Here is a 15,606-nt window from a genome sequence, read left to right as displayed (position 1 = left end):
GAATAAGGGCTACAATCCAAGCCTGCCACATAGAGAGACCTCATTTCAGAACAAACACACAGTAATGAGCCATAGTCATTTCAGAGGCATTTCTTCTGAGGACAAGACAGACACATTATATCATGGAAGTTAGGATTTAAAAAATGCAAGGTTAAAATCTAAGCAACAGAAGCATTGGCTTTAAAGTAGGTTATCAATTAGCATGACCCATCTCAGCCTACTATGTACACGGTACTTGGTAACTGGTTCAGAATAGAAATCAATCATATGTAACCTTGACTCTGAGAGACTGGCATGCAATTGCAAAGTTTAGAACAGCAAGACTTTGTACATCTTTAGGACAGTAGCCATTTTAGAGAATGACCTGTGACCCTAAATAGTAGAGGCATTCATGGACAGTTGAGCCAAGTGACAGGAAGAGAAATGGAGAAGATACCTACTATGACATCCATTTTACAAGGTAAAAGGATTCTGTGGTCATGCTTCCTTCAACTACTCACGGGGGGAACATGGACGAAGCATCGCTGATTTCTTCTAATATTTTCAAAGCTTCAATTCAAATAAAACCACTAATTGTTTTAAATACTTTATCACCACTGGTAAATAATTATTATTTCTGCTAAAGTGAGTTTATGCATGGAAGAGACCACAGTTAAACTAGGATAGTTCAATTTATTTCAGAAATCTCAAGTGTACAATTCTTATCATTTGGATAAAAAAGTTCAATAGATTTTGCAATTAAAATCTATTGCCAGGCTGTGTGTTGATGCCTCTTATACCGGTATTGGGGAGGCAGAGGCAGGCAGATCATGATGAGTTATAGGCTAGCCTCTTCTACAGAGTGAGTTCAGTACGATGAGGGCTATTTGGCAAAACTCTATCTTGAAAAGCCAAAACAAACAAAATAAAATTGATTGCCAAAAATATGTGGAACAGGCACACACACACACACACACACACACACACACACACACACACACACTGCATTAAAATGTATTTTACAAGGTGACAAACACCTGCATTTTGTGGAGCTATTTATATGGAAGGATTGTGAACTCTGACTCTCAAGGGCTGATGCATTGATTAAAGTGGAGAAGACATAGTTTCTGATATTCTCCACTCCAAGAACAAGTGAAACCCTCCTACCCTGATAATTTTATTCTACACAGTCTCTCCCTCAGAGCCTGGTGGACCTGCTTATTGCGCAGGGTGTAGATGACAGGATTCAGAAGCGGTGTGAATACCGTGTTTACGAGAGCGGCCTCTCTGTTGGACTCAAGCCTGCTGGTTTGCCTTGGTTTCACATATATAAATACACAGCTGCCATACATCAGAGAGAGGACCATGAGGTGGGATGAGCAGGTGGAGAAAGCTTTCTGCCTCTCCTTGGCCGATGGGAGACGCACTATTGTGACTACTATGTTGCTGTATGCAATGGTGGTTATGATGAGAGACGAGAGAAGGATAATCAAAGCAATGGCAAATGTCAGAGCTTCAGCAGATCTGGTGTCAGAGCAGGAGAGGTGGATCAGAGGGCTGAGGTCACAGAAGAAGTGTGGGATGAGGCGGGGGCCGCAGAAGGATAACTGAGAAACCTTCACTACTAGCCACGTGATCAGGGTGAAGGTCACAGCAAGGCTGGCCATGATTAGGAGGACGCAGGACCTCAGGTCCATGATGGTGGGATAATGCAGAGGCTTGCAAATAGCTACACACCTGTCCACTGACATCACAGCTATAAGAAGAAAACCAAATGCCCCGATAAATAGAGTGACGAAGGCTTGTATGAAACAGTCGACAAAGGAAATTGTTTGTTTACCTAAAAGAAAGATAGCCAACAATTTGGGAATAACAGCGCTCGTAAAACAAGACTCTGCAAAGGAGAAAACACCAAGGAAAAAGTACATGGGGCTTTTCAGATGGGCACTGGTGCAGACAATGGAGACAATGACGACATTTCCGGTGATGGAGGTCAGGTATGCCAGCAGGTTCAGTGAGAAGAGAAGCCTGCCCAGGTGCTGGACAGCAGGAAATCCCTCCAGGATAAATTCCTGGACAGTTGTCCCGTTTCTCATCCCTGCTGTCTAAGACGACTTACAGTAAAGAGATCACAGAGAGCAGAGGTGTTCTCACAGTGCACACAACCAGGTCATTCAGTTCAAGGTGTGGTGAAGACAAAATATGAGGACAAATGCTATTCTCTTTACTTTTGACATGAGCCAGTGTGTTTCTTCCACCCCTGTTTCAAACCTTCAGAGAGCAAAACCTTCAGAGTCTCAGAGATAGTAAAGCCTGTATTATAACTGGGCCTCACTGGAATCCAAAATTCCTACTGCATCTCAATATTATGACAATGTATCTTTAGTTTGTCCTATTTATACTTACTTAATGTTACTATAACTGTGGGGGGGGATGTATGTGGGCCTAAGAGGATGATTTGCAGGATTCAGTTTCTTCTTGCACCCTCTGGGTCCTGGAGATCAAATTCATGGCCTCAGGCTTGGTGGCAAGGACCTCAACGTGCTGAAGTAATATTCTTGTAGGAGAAAATGTCCAACTGACAGTCTCCAAACCTATGTGAGAGCTACACTCCATTGATACTGCTCTCTTATTCTTCACGTAGTCATAATGACATATGGGGCACATAAGGGCAGAGTAGCTCTTAGATCTGTTTCAAAATGGCCACATAACATAAAGGCTCTGAGATGGCCATCACAAAGTACCTTACAGTACACGGTAAACCATAGACATAAGGTTGTTCTTCTGGGCTCTATCTTAGCACATAAGAAGATACTGATGGCAGTTCTTCACAGCTTAAACCAACTAGGAAGAATGATCCAGACACACTACACTAGCCCCTTAACTCATTGCAACTTTATCATTCTTTCATCTCATCTGAGGGTCTAGTTGCTGGCAGCAGGCTGGAATATGTGTCTGTCCCACACTGTCATGGCCAAGATCTGCGTTCACTGAGTACCTCACTTTCCTTCATGCTTCAGGACCTGCAGAGCAGCCTAAGAAACATCCCAGCATGCTGCTCACCTCTCTGCTGTGCATCTGACCCTTCTTCCACATGGCTTTCTCCTTTGTAATCCCACAGAACTTAGTGCAGAAATCATCTCTGTTGGATTATATCGAGAATGAAAGTCTCCGAAAACACAAGTCTAATACATGTTTGATGATTTCCCCACAAGAATTTGGTCACTAGCATGATGTCCCTAGGCAGGGAACAGTGTTCTCTCAGAGCTTGTTATAAGTAGAAGGAATAGAAAGGAAATGTTATGCACAGCTGGGTTCCCTAGAGACTTCTAATTGGTCACTTTTGAGAGCAAGAATTATTGATAGAATACTGTGTCTCCTATCTGGGGTGACAGGTACTTCATACTGTCCTCTGCTGAGGCAATTTACTTGAATTTCCTAAGGTTTCTTAGGTCTCAACATGGATGTTTCCTATTTATTTGAGGTCACAGTCCAGCCTTACATTTTCTACAGGCAGTGTGCGTACTGAGGCCAGAGCAGTGGTGCTAAATGCAACGAAGTGACCATAAACAATTGGCCCTGACCATTTGCTTTTGTCAGCCTTACAGAGAAGGTAGAGAAGGAAGTGGTATGGGAGAGTATATTTCACCTTCATCTGTCCACCTATGTATGGGATAATTGTTTTCATTTTATTTGAAATTAATTTAAATTTAAACTATTTGTGTGGGGGCACCAGGTCCTGGTGTTTTGTCAGCAGAGCATTTTCTTTGCTGGCCCAGCCTCCTTAATGAGGGAAATGCAATTCCTATTTTTCCATAGAGATAAAGGGAAAGCTAGGGTTCTCCTGACATGTTAAGCCTACCTATTCTCATATATCTCCTTCATATATATATATATATACATATATATATATATATATATGAAGAGACACCACGACAACAACAACTCTTATAAAGGAAAACATTTACTTAAGGCTGGCTTATAATTTCAGAGATTTAATCCACTGTGATCATGGCAGGAAGCATGGCAGTGCACATGTATAAAGAAATGTAACAGTTTCTAGCTAGAGCCCAAACCTCACTGATCCTGGCCCACAGCTACCTGCTCCCAAACCCCATGGGGTAGAGAACTCATCACCCAGACAGGTGGGCACTCCTGAGACTGCAGGGCAGGAGAGACCGCCAGTACTTCCCACCCTTGCCCACATCTCTGGCCCAAGAGGAAACTGTATAGGGCCTCTGGGAAAAGGAAGATAGGGGCACTCAAGCTGCAGGTGCCCTGCGGTCCAGATTGTACCTAGATCTGAAAGGACCTGGTCAAACAGTTCCCTGCAATCAAATCCCGAGTGAGGAAGAACTAGACCTTCAGAGGGGCAGACACTCTTGGGAATCCAGAGGAGACTATTCTCTGCCCACATTTCTGACTCTTGAGGAAAATGCCTAGCACCATCTGGGCCCCCTGTGCACAGGGAACTGGGAGAAGGCAGGGCAGTCCCTTCTGGTTGCTGCCCTCATGGAGAGCTAAAACCCAGCCACGAGGAGCGAATTCAGGCCTGAGACCAGTGGTAAGACCAACTTTTCTGCTCCAAGTGACCTGCCTGGTGGACTCAGGACACAGGCCCACAGGAACACCTGAAGACCAGTAGACAGGAAAGACTACACGCCTGAAAGCAGAACACTCTGTTCCCATAACTGGCTGAAAGAAAACAGGTCTACAGCACTCCTGACACACAGGCCTATAGGAAGGTCAATCTACTGTCAGAAATAGCAAAACAAGTAACACCAGAGACAACCTGATGGTGAGAGGCAAGCGCAAGAACCCAAGCAACAGAAACCAAAACTACATGGCATCATTAGAGCCCAATTCTCCTACCAAAGCAAACACTGAATATCCAAACACACCAGAAAAGCAAGATCTATATTTAAAATCACATTTGATCATGATGATGGAGGACTTCAAGAAAGACATAAAGAACTCCCTTAGAGAAATGCAGGAAAACACAAATAAACAAGCAGAAGCTCATAGAGAGGAAATGCAAAAATCTCTGAAAGAATTACACGAAAACACAGTCAAACAGGTGATGAATTAAAAATGGAAATAGAAGCAATAAAGAAAGCACAAAGGGAGACAACCCTGGAGATAGAAAACCTACGGGAGAGACAAGGAGCTGTAGATACAAGCATCACCAACAGAATACAAGAGATAGAAGAGAGAATCTCAGGAGCAGAAGATTCCATAGAAATCATCGACAGAACTGTCAAAGATAATGTAAAACAGAAAAAGCTACTGGCCCAAAACATACAGGAAACCCAGGACACGATGAGAAGATCAAACCTAAGGATAATAGGTATAGAAGAGTGAAGACTCCCAACTCAAAGGACCAGTAAATATCTTCAACAAACTCATAGAAGAAAACTTCCCTAACCTAAAGAAAGAGATGCCCATGAACATACAAGAAGCCTACAGAACTCCAAAGAGATTGGATCAGAAACTCCTCCTGTCACATAATAGTCAAAACACCAAATGCACAAATCAAAGAAAAAATATTAAAAGCAATAAGGGGAAAAGGTCAGGTAACATATAAAGGCAGACCTATCAGAATTACACCAGACTTCTCACCAGAGACTATGAAAGCCAGAAGATCCTGGACAGATGTCACACAGACCCTAAGAGAAAATAAATGCCAGCCCAGGTTACTGTATCCAGCAAAATTCTCTATTAACATAAATGGAGAAACCAAGATATTCCATGACAAATCCATATTTACACAATATCTTTCTACAAATCCAGCCCGACAAAGGATAATAAATGGTAAAGTCCAACACAAGGAGGCAAGTTACACCCTAGGAAAAGTAAGAAACTAATTGTTTTGCAAAGAGAAGGAAAGTACACAAACGTAATCTCACATCCAAATACAAATATAACAGGAAGCAAAAATCAGTATTCCTTAATATCTCTCAACATCAGTGGAATCAATTCCCTAATAAAAAGACAGATTGACAAACTGGATATGCAATGAGGACCCAGCATTTTGCTGCCTACAGGAAACAAACCTCAGAGACAAAGACAGACACTAGCTCAGAGTAAAAGACTGGAAAACAATTTTCCAAGCAAATGGTCTGAAGAAGCAAGCTGGAGTAGCCATTCTAATATCGAATAAAATCAATTTTCAACCAAAAGTCATTAAAAAAGATAAGGAAGGACATGTCATATTCATGAAAGAAGAAATCCATCAAAATGAACTCTCAATCCTAAATATCTATGCTCCAGATACAAGGTTACCTACATACATAAAAGAAATCTTACTAATGCTCAAAGCACAAATTGCACCTCACACAATACTAATAGATAGGAGATTTCAACACCCCACTCTCATCAATGGACAGATCATGGAAACAGAAATTAAACAGAGACATAGGCAGACGAAGAGAAGTCATGAACCAAATGGACTTAACAGATATTTATAGAACGTTCTATCCTAAAACAAAAGGATATATCTTCTTCTCACCACCTCCTGGTATTTTCTCCAAAATTGACCATATAATCAGTCATAATAAAAGGCCTCAACAGATACAGAAAGAGAGAAATAATCCCATGCATCCTCTCAGACCATGGGCTAAAGCTGGTCTTCAATAAAAATAAGGAAAGAACGCCCACATATACATGGAACTTGAACAATGCTCTACTCATTGATAACCTGGTCAAGGAAGAAATAAAGAAAGAAGAAAAAAGATGTCTTAGAACATAATGAAAATGAAGGTACAACATACCCAAACTTATGGGACACAATGAAAGCTGTTATAAGAGGAAAACTCATAGCTCTGGGTGACTGCAGAAAGAAACAGGAGAGAGCATATATCAGTAGCTTGACAGTATACCTCAAAGCACTAGAACAAAAAGAATCAATTAAACCCAAGAAGAGTAGAAGGCAGGAAATAATCAAACTCCAGGCTGAAATCAACCAAGTAGAAACAAAAAGGTCTATACAAAGAATCAACAGAACCAAAAGCTAGTTCTTTGAGAAAATCGACAAGATAGATAAACCCTTAGCCAGACTACCCAGAGGACTCAGAGAGGAATCAGAAATGAAAAGGGAGACATAACAACAGAATCAGAGGAAATTCAAAAAATCATCAGATCCTACCACAAAAGCTTATACTCATCAAAACTTGAAAATCTGCAGGAAGTGGACAACTTCCTAGACAGATACCAGGTACCGAAGTCAAATCAGGAAGAGATAAACCAGGTAAACAACCCCATAACTCCTAAGGAAATAGAAGCAGTCATTAAAGGTCTCCCAACCAAAAAGAACCCAGGTCCACATGGATTCAGTGCAGAATTCTATCAGACCTTCATAGAAGACCTCATACCAATACTATCCAAACTATTTCACAAAATTGAAACAGATGGAGCACTACCGAATTCCTTCTATGAAGCCACAATTACTCTTATACCTAAACCACACAAAGACCCAACAAGAGAACTTCAGACCAATTTCCTTTATGAATATCGACGCAAAAATACTCAATAAAACTCTTGCAAACTGAATCCAAGAGCACATGAAAACAATCATCCACCATGATCAAGTAGGCTTCATTTCAGTGATGCAGGGATGGTATAATATACGGAAAACCATCAATGTAATCCACTATATAAACAAACTGAAAGATAAAAACCACATGATCATTTCACTAGATGCTGAGAAAGCATTTGACAAAATTCAACACTCCTTCATGGTAAAAGTCCTGGAAAGAACAGGAATTCAAGGCCCATACCTAAACACAGTAAAAGCCATATACAGCAAACCAGTAGCTAATATTAAACTAAACAGAGAGAAACTTGAAGCAATCCCACTAAAATCAGGAACTAGACAAGGCTGCCCACTCTCTCCCTACTTATTCAATATAATTCTGGAAGTCCTAGCCAGAGCAATCAGACAACAAAAGGAGATCAAAGGGATACAGTTTGGAAAGGAAGAATTCAAAATATCACTATTTGCAGACGATATGATTGTATACTTAAGTGATCCCAAAAGTTCCACCAGAAAACTACTAAACCTGATAAACACCTTGAGCAAAGTGGCTGGGTATAAAATTAACCCTAATAATTCAGTAGCCTTCACACAAAAGAGAAACAAGCTGAGAAAGAAATTAAGGAAATGACACCTTTCATAATAGTTCCAAATAATATAAAATACCTTGGTGTGACTTTAAGCAAGCAAGTGAAAGATCTGTATGGTAAGGACTTCCAGCATCTGAACAAAGAAATTGAAGAAGATCTCAGAAGATGGAAAGATCTCCCATGCTCATGGATTAGCAGGATTAATATAGTAAAAATGGCCATTTTACCAAAAGCAATCTACAGATTCAGTGCAATACCCATCAAAACTCCAATCTAATTCTTCAGAGAGTTAGACAGAATAATTTGCAAATTTGTCTGGGATAACAAAAAACCCAGGATAGCTAAAACTATCCTCAACAATAAAAGGACATCCGGGGGAACCACTATCCCTGAACTCAAGCAGTATTACAGAGCAATAGTGATAAAAAAAAAAAACTGTATGGTATTGGTACAGAGACAGGCAGATAGGCCAGTGGAATAGAATTGAAGACCCAGAAATGAACCCACACACCTGTGGTCACTTGTTTTTTACAAAGGAGCCAAAACCATCCAATGGAAAAAATATAGCCTTTTCTGCAAATGGTGCTGGTTCAACTGGAGTTCAGCATGTAGAAGAATGCAGATTGATCCATTCTTATCACAGTGTACAAAGCTTAAGTCCAAGTGGATCAAGGACCTCCACATCGCACCAGATACACTCAAACTAATAGAAGAAATAGTGGGGAAGAATCTCGAACACATGAGCACTGGAGAAAATTTCCTGAACAGAACACCAATGGCTTATGCTCTAAGATCAAGAATCGACAAATGGAATCTCATAAAACTGCAAAGCTTCTCTAAGGCAAAGGACACTGTTGTTAGGATAAAACAGCAACCAACAGATTGGGAAAAGATCTTTACCAATCCTACAACAGATAGAGGGCTTATATCCAAAATATACAAAGAACTCAGGAAGTTAGACTGCAGGGAGACAAATAACCTTATTAAAAAATGGGGTTCAGAGCTAAACAAAGAATTCACAGCTGAGGAATGCCAAATGGCTGAGAAGTACCTAAAGAAATGTTCAGCATCTTTAGTAATCAGGGAAATGCAAATCAAAACAACCCTGAGATTCTACCTTATACCAGTCAGAATGGCTAACATCAAAAACTCCTGGGACAGCAGATGCTGGCAAGGATGTGGAGAAGGAGGAACACTCCTCCATTGTTGGTGGGATTGCAGACTGGTACAACCATTCTGGAAATCAGTCTGGAGGTTCCTCAGAAAATTGGACATTGAACTACCTGAGAACCCAGCTATACCTCTTTTGGGCATATACCCAAAAAATGCCCCATCGTATAAGAAAGACACATGCTCCACTATGTTCATAGCAACCTTATTTATAATAGCCTGAAGCTGGAAAGAACCCAGATGCCCTTGAACAGAGGAATGGATACAGAAAATGTGGTACATTTACACAATGAAATACTACTCAGCTATCAAGAACAATGACTTTATGAAATTCATAGGCAAATGGATGGAACTGGAAAGTATCATTCTGAGTGAGGTAACCCAATCACAGGAAAACACACATGGTATGCACTCATTGATAACTGGATATTAACCCAAATGCTTGAAATACCCTAAATACACACAATACATGAAACTCGAGAAGGATGACCATAATGCGAATGCTTCATTCCTTCTTTTTTAAAAGGGGAACAAGAATACCCTTGGAAGAGAATAGGGTGGCAATGTTTAGAACTGAGGCTAAAGGAACACCCATTCAGAGCCTGCCCCACATGTGGCCCATACATATACAGCCACCAAACTAGATAAGATGGATGAAGCAAAGAAGTGCAGGCTGACAGGAAACAGAGAAATATCTCTCCTGAGAGTCATAGCCAGAATATGGCAAATACATAGGCGAATGCCAACAGCAAACCACTGAACTGAGAACGGGACCCCCGTTGAAGGAATCAGAGAAAGGACTGAAAGAGCTTGAAGGGGCTTGAGACCCCATATGAACAACAATGCCAACCAACCAGAGTTTCCAGGGACTAAGCCACTACCCAAAGACTATACATGGACTAACCCTGGGCTCCAACTGCATAGGTAGCAGTGAATAACCTATTAAGAGCACCAGTGGAAGGGGAAGCCCTTGTTCCTGCCAAGATTGAACCCCCAGTGAATGTGATTGTTGGGGGGATGGTGGTAATGGAGGGAGGATGGGGAGGGGAATACTCATATGGAAGCAGAGGGGGAGGGGTTAGGGAGATGTTCGCCTGGAAACTGGGAAAGGGAATTACAATTGAAATGTAAATAAGAAATACCCAATTAACGAAAGATGGAGGGAAAAAAAGAATTATACCAGACATTCAAAGAAGAGTTAACACCAATACTCCTCAAATTATTCCAAAAAATATAAACCCAAGAAACATTGCTTAATTTGTTTTATGTGTTCAGTTACCCTGATATCTAACCTACTTAAAACTTAACACAGAAAGAATGACAGGCTATTTTTCCTTATGATCATAGATGAAAAAATTCTCAACAAAATAATTGCAAACCAAATCCAATATCACATGAAAAAGATTATACACCATGATCAAGTAGGCTTCATCCCAGAGATGCAGGGATGATGCAACATACATAAATCAATATATATAATGTACCATATAAACAAAATGAAAAATAGAATCATTTGGTCATCTTGTTACATAAAAAACAAAAACAGAAAAGATACCTTTGAAAAATCCAATGTTCCTTCATGATAAAAGCACTGGAGAGACTAGGAACATGAAGGTCAAATATCAACATAGTAAAAGCAGTCTATAGCAAGCCCATGGCCAACATCAACTTAAATAGAGATTGAAAGAAGTTCCACTAAAATCATGAATAAGACAAACTGTATACTCCATGCCTACTTATATAGTTTTTGAAGTTTTAGCTAGAGGGATTAGACAACTGAAGACTATCAAGAAAACCCAAATTAAAAAGGATGAAGCTAGCTAAAGTAGTTATATTTGCGGATGACTAATTGAAATTTCAAGTAGCCAAGATGGAGCACAGAAATTAGTAAATAGTAACACAGAATTATCAGTGGGAGGTAAACTCTATCAACATGGACAGGCAGGTAACCAGCTATTATACTATATAAGGCATATTAAAATATAAGTTCTGTGTTTGTGGTGTGTGTGTGTGTGTGTGTGTGTGTGTGTGTGTGTGTGTGTGTGTTTTATTTGGGAACATAAAACATTGAGCTGGGCAGCATCCCCACGCTGGGATTTATGAAATATTAATGTTAAAAAGATAGTATACATAAGTGATCCTAAAAATTCTACCAGCGAGCACTAATGGCTGATGAATACTTTTATCAAAGTAGCTAGGTACAAAATTCACAAAAATTAGTAGGCCTCCTATACACAAACGACTGAGAAAGAAATCAGGGAAATAGCACCTTTCCTAATAGCCTCAAAAATATGAAATATCTTGGAATAACTCAAAGAAAGCAAGTAAAATATTTTATGATAAAATTTTTATGACATTGCACACAGAAATTAGAGAAGATATCAGAAGATGGAATGATCTCCCATCCTCATAGATCAATATCATAAATATAGTAAAGATAGCCATCCTACCAAAATCAATCCTAAAGATTCAATACAATCCCAATCAAAATTCTAATACAATTTCTGACAGATCTTGAAATAACTATTTTCAGTTTCATATGGAAACACCACACACACACACACACACACACACACACACACACACACACTCACACCAGGATATCTAAAACAATCTTTATTAAAAAAAATTAAATTGATGGAGGTATCACCATCATCTATTCCAAATTATACTACAGAGCTATAGTAATTAAACCAACATGGAATTGTTGTGAAAACAGACACCTTGATCAATAGAATTTAATTGGAAATGCAGACTTTAATTACACAGCTATGGACAACTAATTTTTTATTATAAATAAGCCAGAAATACACTCTGGGAAATAAAAGACAGCATCTTCAACACATGATCCTGGTAAAACTGCATTTAGAAGAGTGCAAATAGACCTATACTTATCACCCTGCACAAAACTCAACTCCAAATGGATCAAAGACCTTAACCCTAACCAGATACACTGAACATGATAGAAGAGAAAATGGGGAATAGCCTTTAACTCCTTGACGCAGTAGAAGACTTTCTGAACAGACCACTGATAGCATAGGCAGAAAGTTAATTAACAAATGGAACCTCATGAAACTGAAAGGTTTCTGCATGGCAATGGCACAGTCATTTGAAAAATCAGCAGCCCACAGATTGGGAAAAGATTTTCACCAACTAGAGAGCTAATATTCAAATATATAAAGAACTCAAAAAGCTAGACATAAAAAAACCAAACAACCAAATTTCAAACATGGAATACAAATCTAAACAAAGTTCTCAATAGAGGAAACTCAAATGGCTGAGAAGCACTTAAATGCTCAATGAGGGTGAGTGAAGAGGGGGACAAGTGGAAGGAACACAGAGAGAGACAGCTTAAAATTAAGGATCTTTTAAGGAGGAGCAGTATGGAAACTAGTAGTCTCTCTCTCTGTCTCTGTCTCTCTCTCTGTCTCTCTGTCTCTGTCTCTGTCTCTCTCTCTGTGTGGTGTGTGTGTGTGTGTGTGTGTGTGTGTGTGTACATGTGTGTGTGTAAGCTTTAACTTTATATATGTCACTGAATATCTACTTCATATGTATGGGCAATCAAAATGAAACTGGCAAACAACAGGGTAGACAGACAAAGCCCCAATTAAATATCATTTGTTAACAAATGAAGCTTTCAATACTGGGAATAGGCCACATCTAATTAAGTTGTTGGCCAAAGGCATCCCATGGGAACACCCAAAACACCCAGACTGTTGGCAAACCTGTGAGTTCTTCTCCACAAACTGACAGCGAGGCTCTATTGCTGAAGAGAACACCTATACATTCCTTGAACACAGAGAAGTGGATCTGATACCTACATAGAGTCTTTGCCCCTACTGGTTAGTATCTTTGGTACTTCAGATTCGATGTAATTCCCATCAAAATTCCAACTCAATTCTTCACAGAGATAGAAAGAGCAATTCTCAAATTTATCTGGAATAGTAAAAAACCCAGGATATCAAAAACCAATCTCAACAATAAAACCTTCTGGGGGAATCACCATGCTATACTACAGAGCAATAGTGATAAAAACAAAATGGTATTGGTACAGAGACAGACAGGTAGATTAATGGAATAGAATTGAAGACCCAGAAATGAACCCTTCCCAATTGATTTTTCATTTTCAGTCCCCCCAGTCCATTCATAACTATTTTATTTCCCTGTGTAAGAGAGGAAACCTGTGTAAGAGGGTCCCACCCCTAGCCCTTAACTCTATACCTGTCCTCTGTGAGCCTATGGATTATACCTTTCTTATCATTGACCTCACAGAAATATTCACATTTGAATATATGCCACATTTGTCTTTCTGGGTCTAGACTACCTCATTAGAATGACTTTTTTCTACTTCCATCTAGTTACCTGCAAGTTTCATGGTGTCTTTTTTAATGGGTCAGTAATATTATATGGTATGACTGGACCACATTTTTTAAAAAAAATTATTCATTCATTGAGGGTCATTTAGATTGTTTCCATGTTCTGGCTATTATGACTAAGGCAGCCATGGCTATGGAAGCAACCCAATTTGAATGAGGGACCTCTTGATCTGCAGTCAAATTCTCTACCACTGAGCTATACACTGAGCATAACTTCAAGTCTCAGAAGAAAGAAATTGAAGATCTCAGAAGATGGAAAGATCTCCCACACTCATGGAATGGCAGGATTAATATTGAAAAAATAGCCATCTTGCTGAAAGCAATCTACATATTCGATGTAATCCATATCAAAATTCCAGCTCAATTCTTCATAGAGTTAGACAGAACAATTTTCAAATTCATTTGGAATAACAAAAAAACTAGCATAGAAAAAACTATCCTCAATAATAAAAGACCTTCTGTGGGAATCCCCATCCCTGACCTCAAGCTATATTACAGAGCAATAGTGATAAAAACTTGTATGGCAGGTAGATCAATGGAGTTGAAGACCCAGATGGAATTGAAGACCCAGAAATGGGTCTATGGTCACTTGATCTTTGACAGAGGAGCTAAAACCATCCAGTGGGAAAAAAAGCATTTTCAACAAATGGTGCTGATTTAACTGGCAGTCAGCCTGTAGAAGAATGCAAATCGATCCATTTTTAACAACCTGTACAAAGCTCTCAAGTCCAAGTGGATCAAGGACCTCCACATAAAACCAGGTACACTCCAACTAATAGAAGAAAAAGTGAGGAAGAGCCTTGAACACATGGACACTGGGGAAATTTTCCTGAACAGAACATAAACAATAGTTTATGTTCTAAGATTAAGAATCAACAAATGGGAATTTATAAAATTGCAAAGCTTCTGTAAGGCAAAGGACACTGTCATTAGGACAAAATGGCAACCAACAGATTGGGAAAAGATCTTTACCAATCCTACCTACAATAGAGGACTAGTATCCAATATATGCAAAGAAGTCAACAAGTTAGAGAACAGAGAATCAAATAGCCTATTGTAAAAATGGTGTACAGAGCTAAACAAAGAATTCTCAACTAATAAATATGAAATGACTGAAAAGCAACTAAAGAAACATTCAACATAAAAACAGAAGGAGAGGAAAGTTCACCATGCTTTGGAGAGAGAAAGCTAAGTAGCCATGTGAGGTCTCTGGAGGAGTGATGGTCTATGCCAGGAGCTGACCCTGTGACACAGCTCTCTGTACCCAGATCCCCTGGAGGAGAGAACTGAGCTTTCAAAAGAGCAGACAATCCTGAGCACAGGGAAGACCATCACTTCTGCTCACATTCCTGGACCAAGAGAAATCCACCTGGAACCATCAGGACACAGGAACCTAGGAGCAGTCTGGGACATGATCCTTCCAGTTTCTGCCTGTGCCCAAAGCTGACCCTGTGACACAACTCTCTATATCCAGATCCTGCTGGGAGAAAGCTGGTCTCCAGGAGTGTGGACACAGGCTTGCAGGAGGGTCAAGCACTGTCAGAGACAGCAAGACCAGATAGCACCACAGATAACCTGATGATGAGAGGAGAGCCCAGGAACCAAGTAACAGAAACCAAGACTACTTAATATCATTAGAATCCAATTCTCCCACCAAAGCAAATACTGAATATCCCAACATACTGGAAAATCAAGATTTGGATTTAAAATCACATCTCATGATGATGATTGAGGACTTTAAGAAGAACATAAATAACTCCCATAAAGAAATACAGGACAACACAGGTAAACAAGTAGAAGCCCTTAAAGAAGAAACACAAAAATCCCTTAAAGAATCACAGGAAAACACAATCAAACAGGTGAAGGAATTGAACAAAACAATCCAGGATCTAAAAATGGAAAGAGAAACAATAAAGAAACCACAAAGGGAGACAACCCTGGAGATAGGAAACTTAGGAAA

The 15,606-nt window shown here is 39.7% G+C and overlaps 1 protein-coding gene across 1 annotated transcript; it reads right to left on the bottom strand.

Annotated features, from left to right (window-relative positions):
- Positions 1-1,142: 1,142 nt before the first annotated feature.
- Positions 1,143-2,075, bottom strand: LOC116904619 (olfactory receptor 6C74-like). The gene has a single exon (XM_032907410.1). The coding sequence runs from the start codon at positions 2,073-2,075 to the stop codon at positions 1,143-1,145; it is 933 nt and encodes a 310-aa protein (XP_032763301.1).
- Positions 2,076-15,606: the final 13,531 nt, after the last annotated feature.

This window comes from Rattus rattus, chromosome 6 (genome assembly GCF_011064425.1).
Source record: "Rattus rattus isolate New Zealand chromosome 6, Rrattus_CSIRO_v1, whole genome shotgun sequence".
Taxonomy (NCBI): Eukaryota; Metazoa; Chordata; class Mammalia; order Rodentia; family Muridae; genus Rattus; species Rattus rattus.
This window is presented reverse-complemented; position numbering and strand designations above follow the sequence as displayed.

What these genes read in the sequence shown, in the direction of transcription:
- LOC116904619 (XM_032907410.1), bottom strand. Translation starts at nt 2,075, where the DNA reads ATGAGAAACGGGACAACTGTCCAGGAATTTATCCTGGAGGGATTTCCT.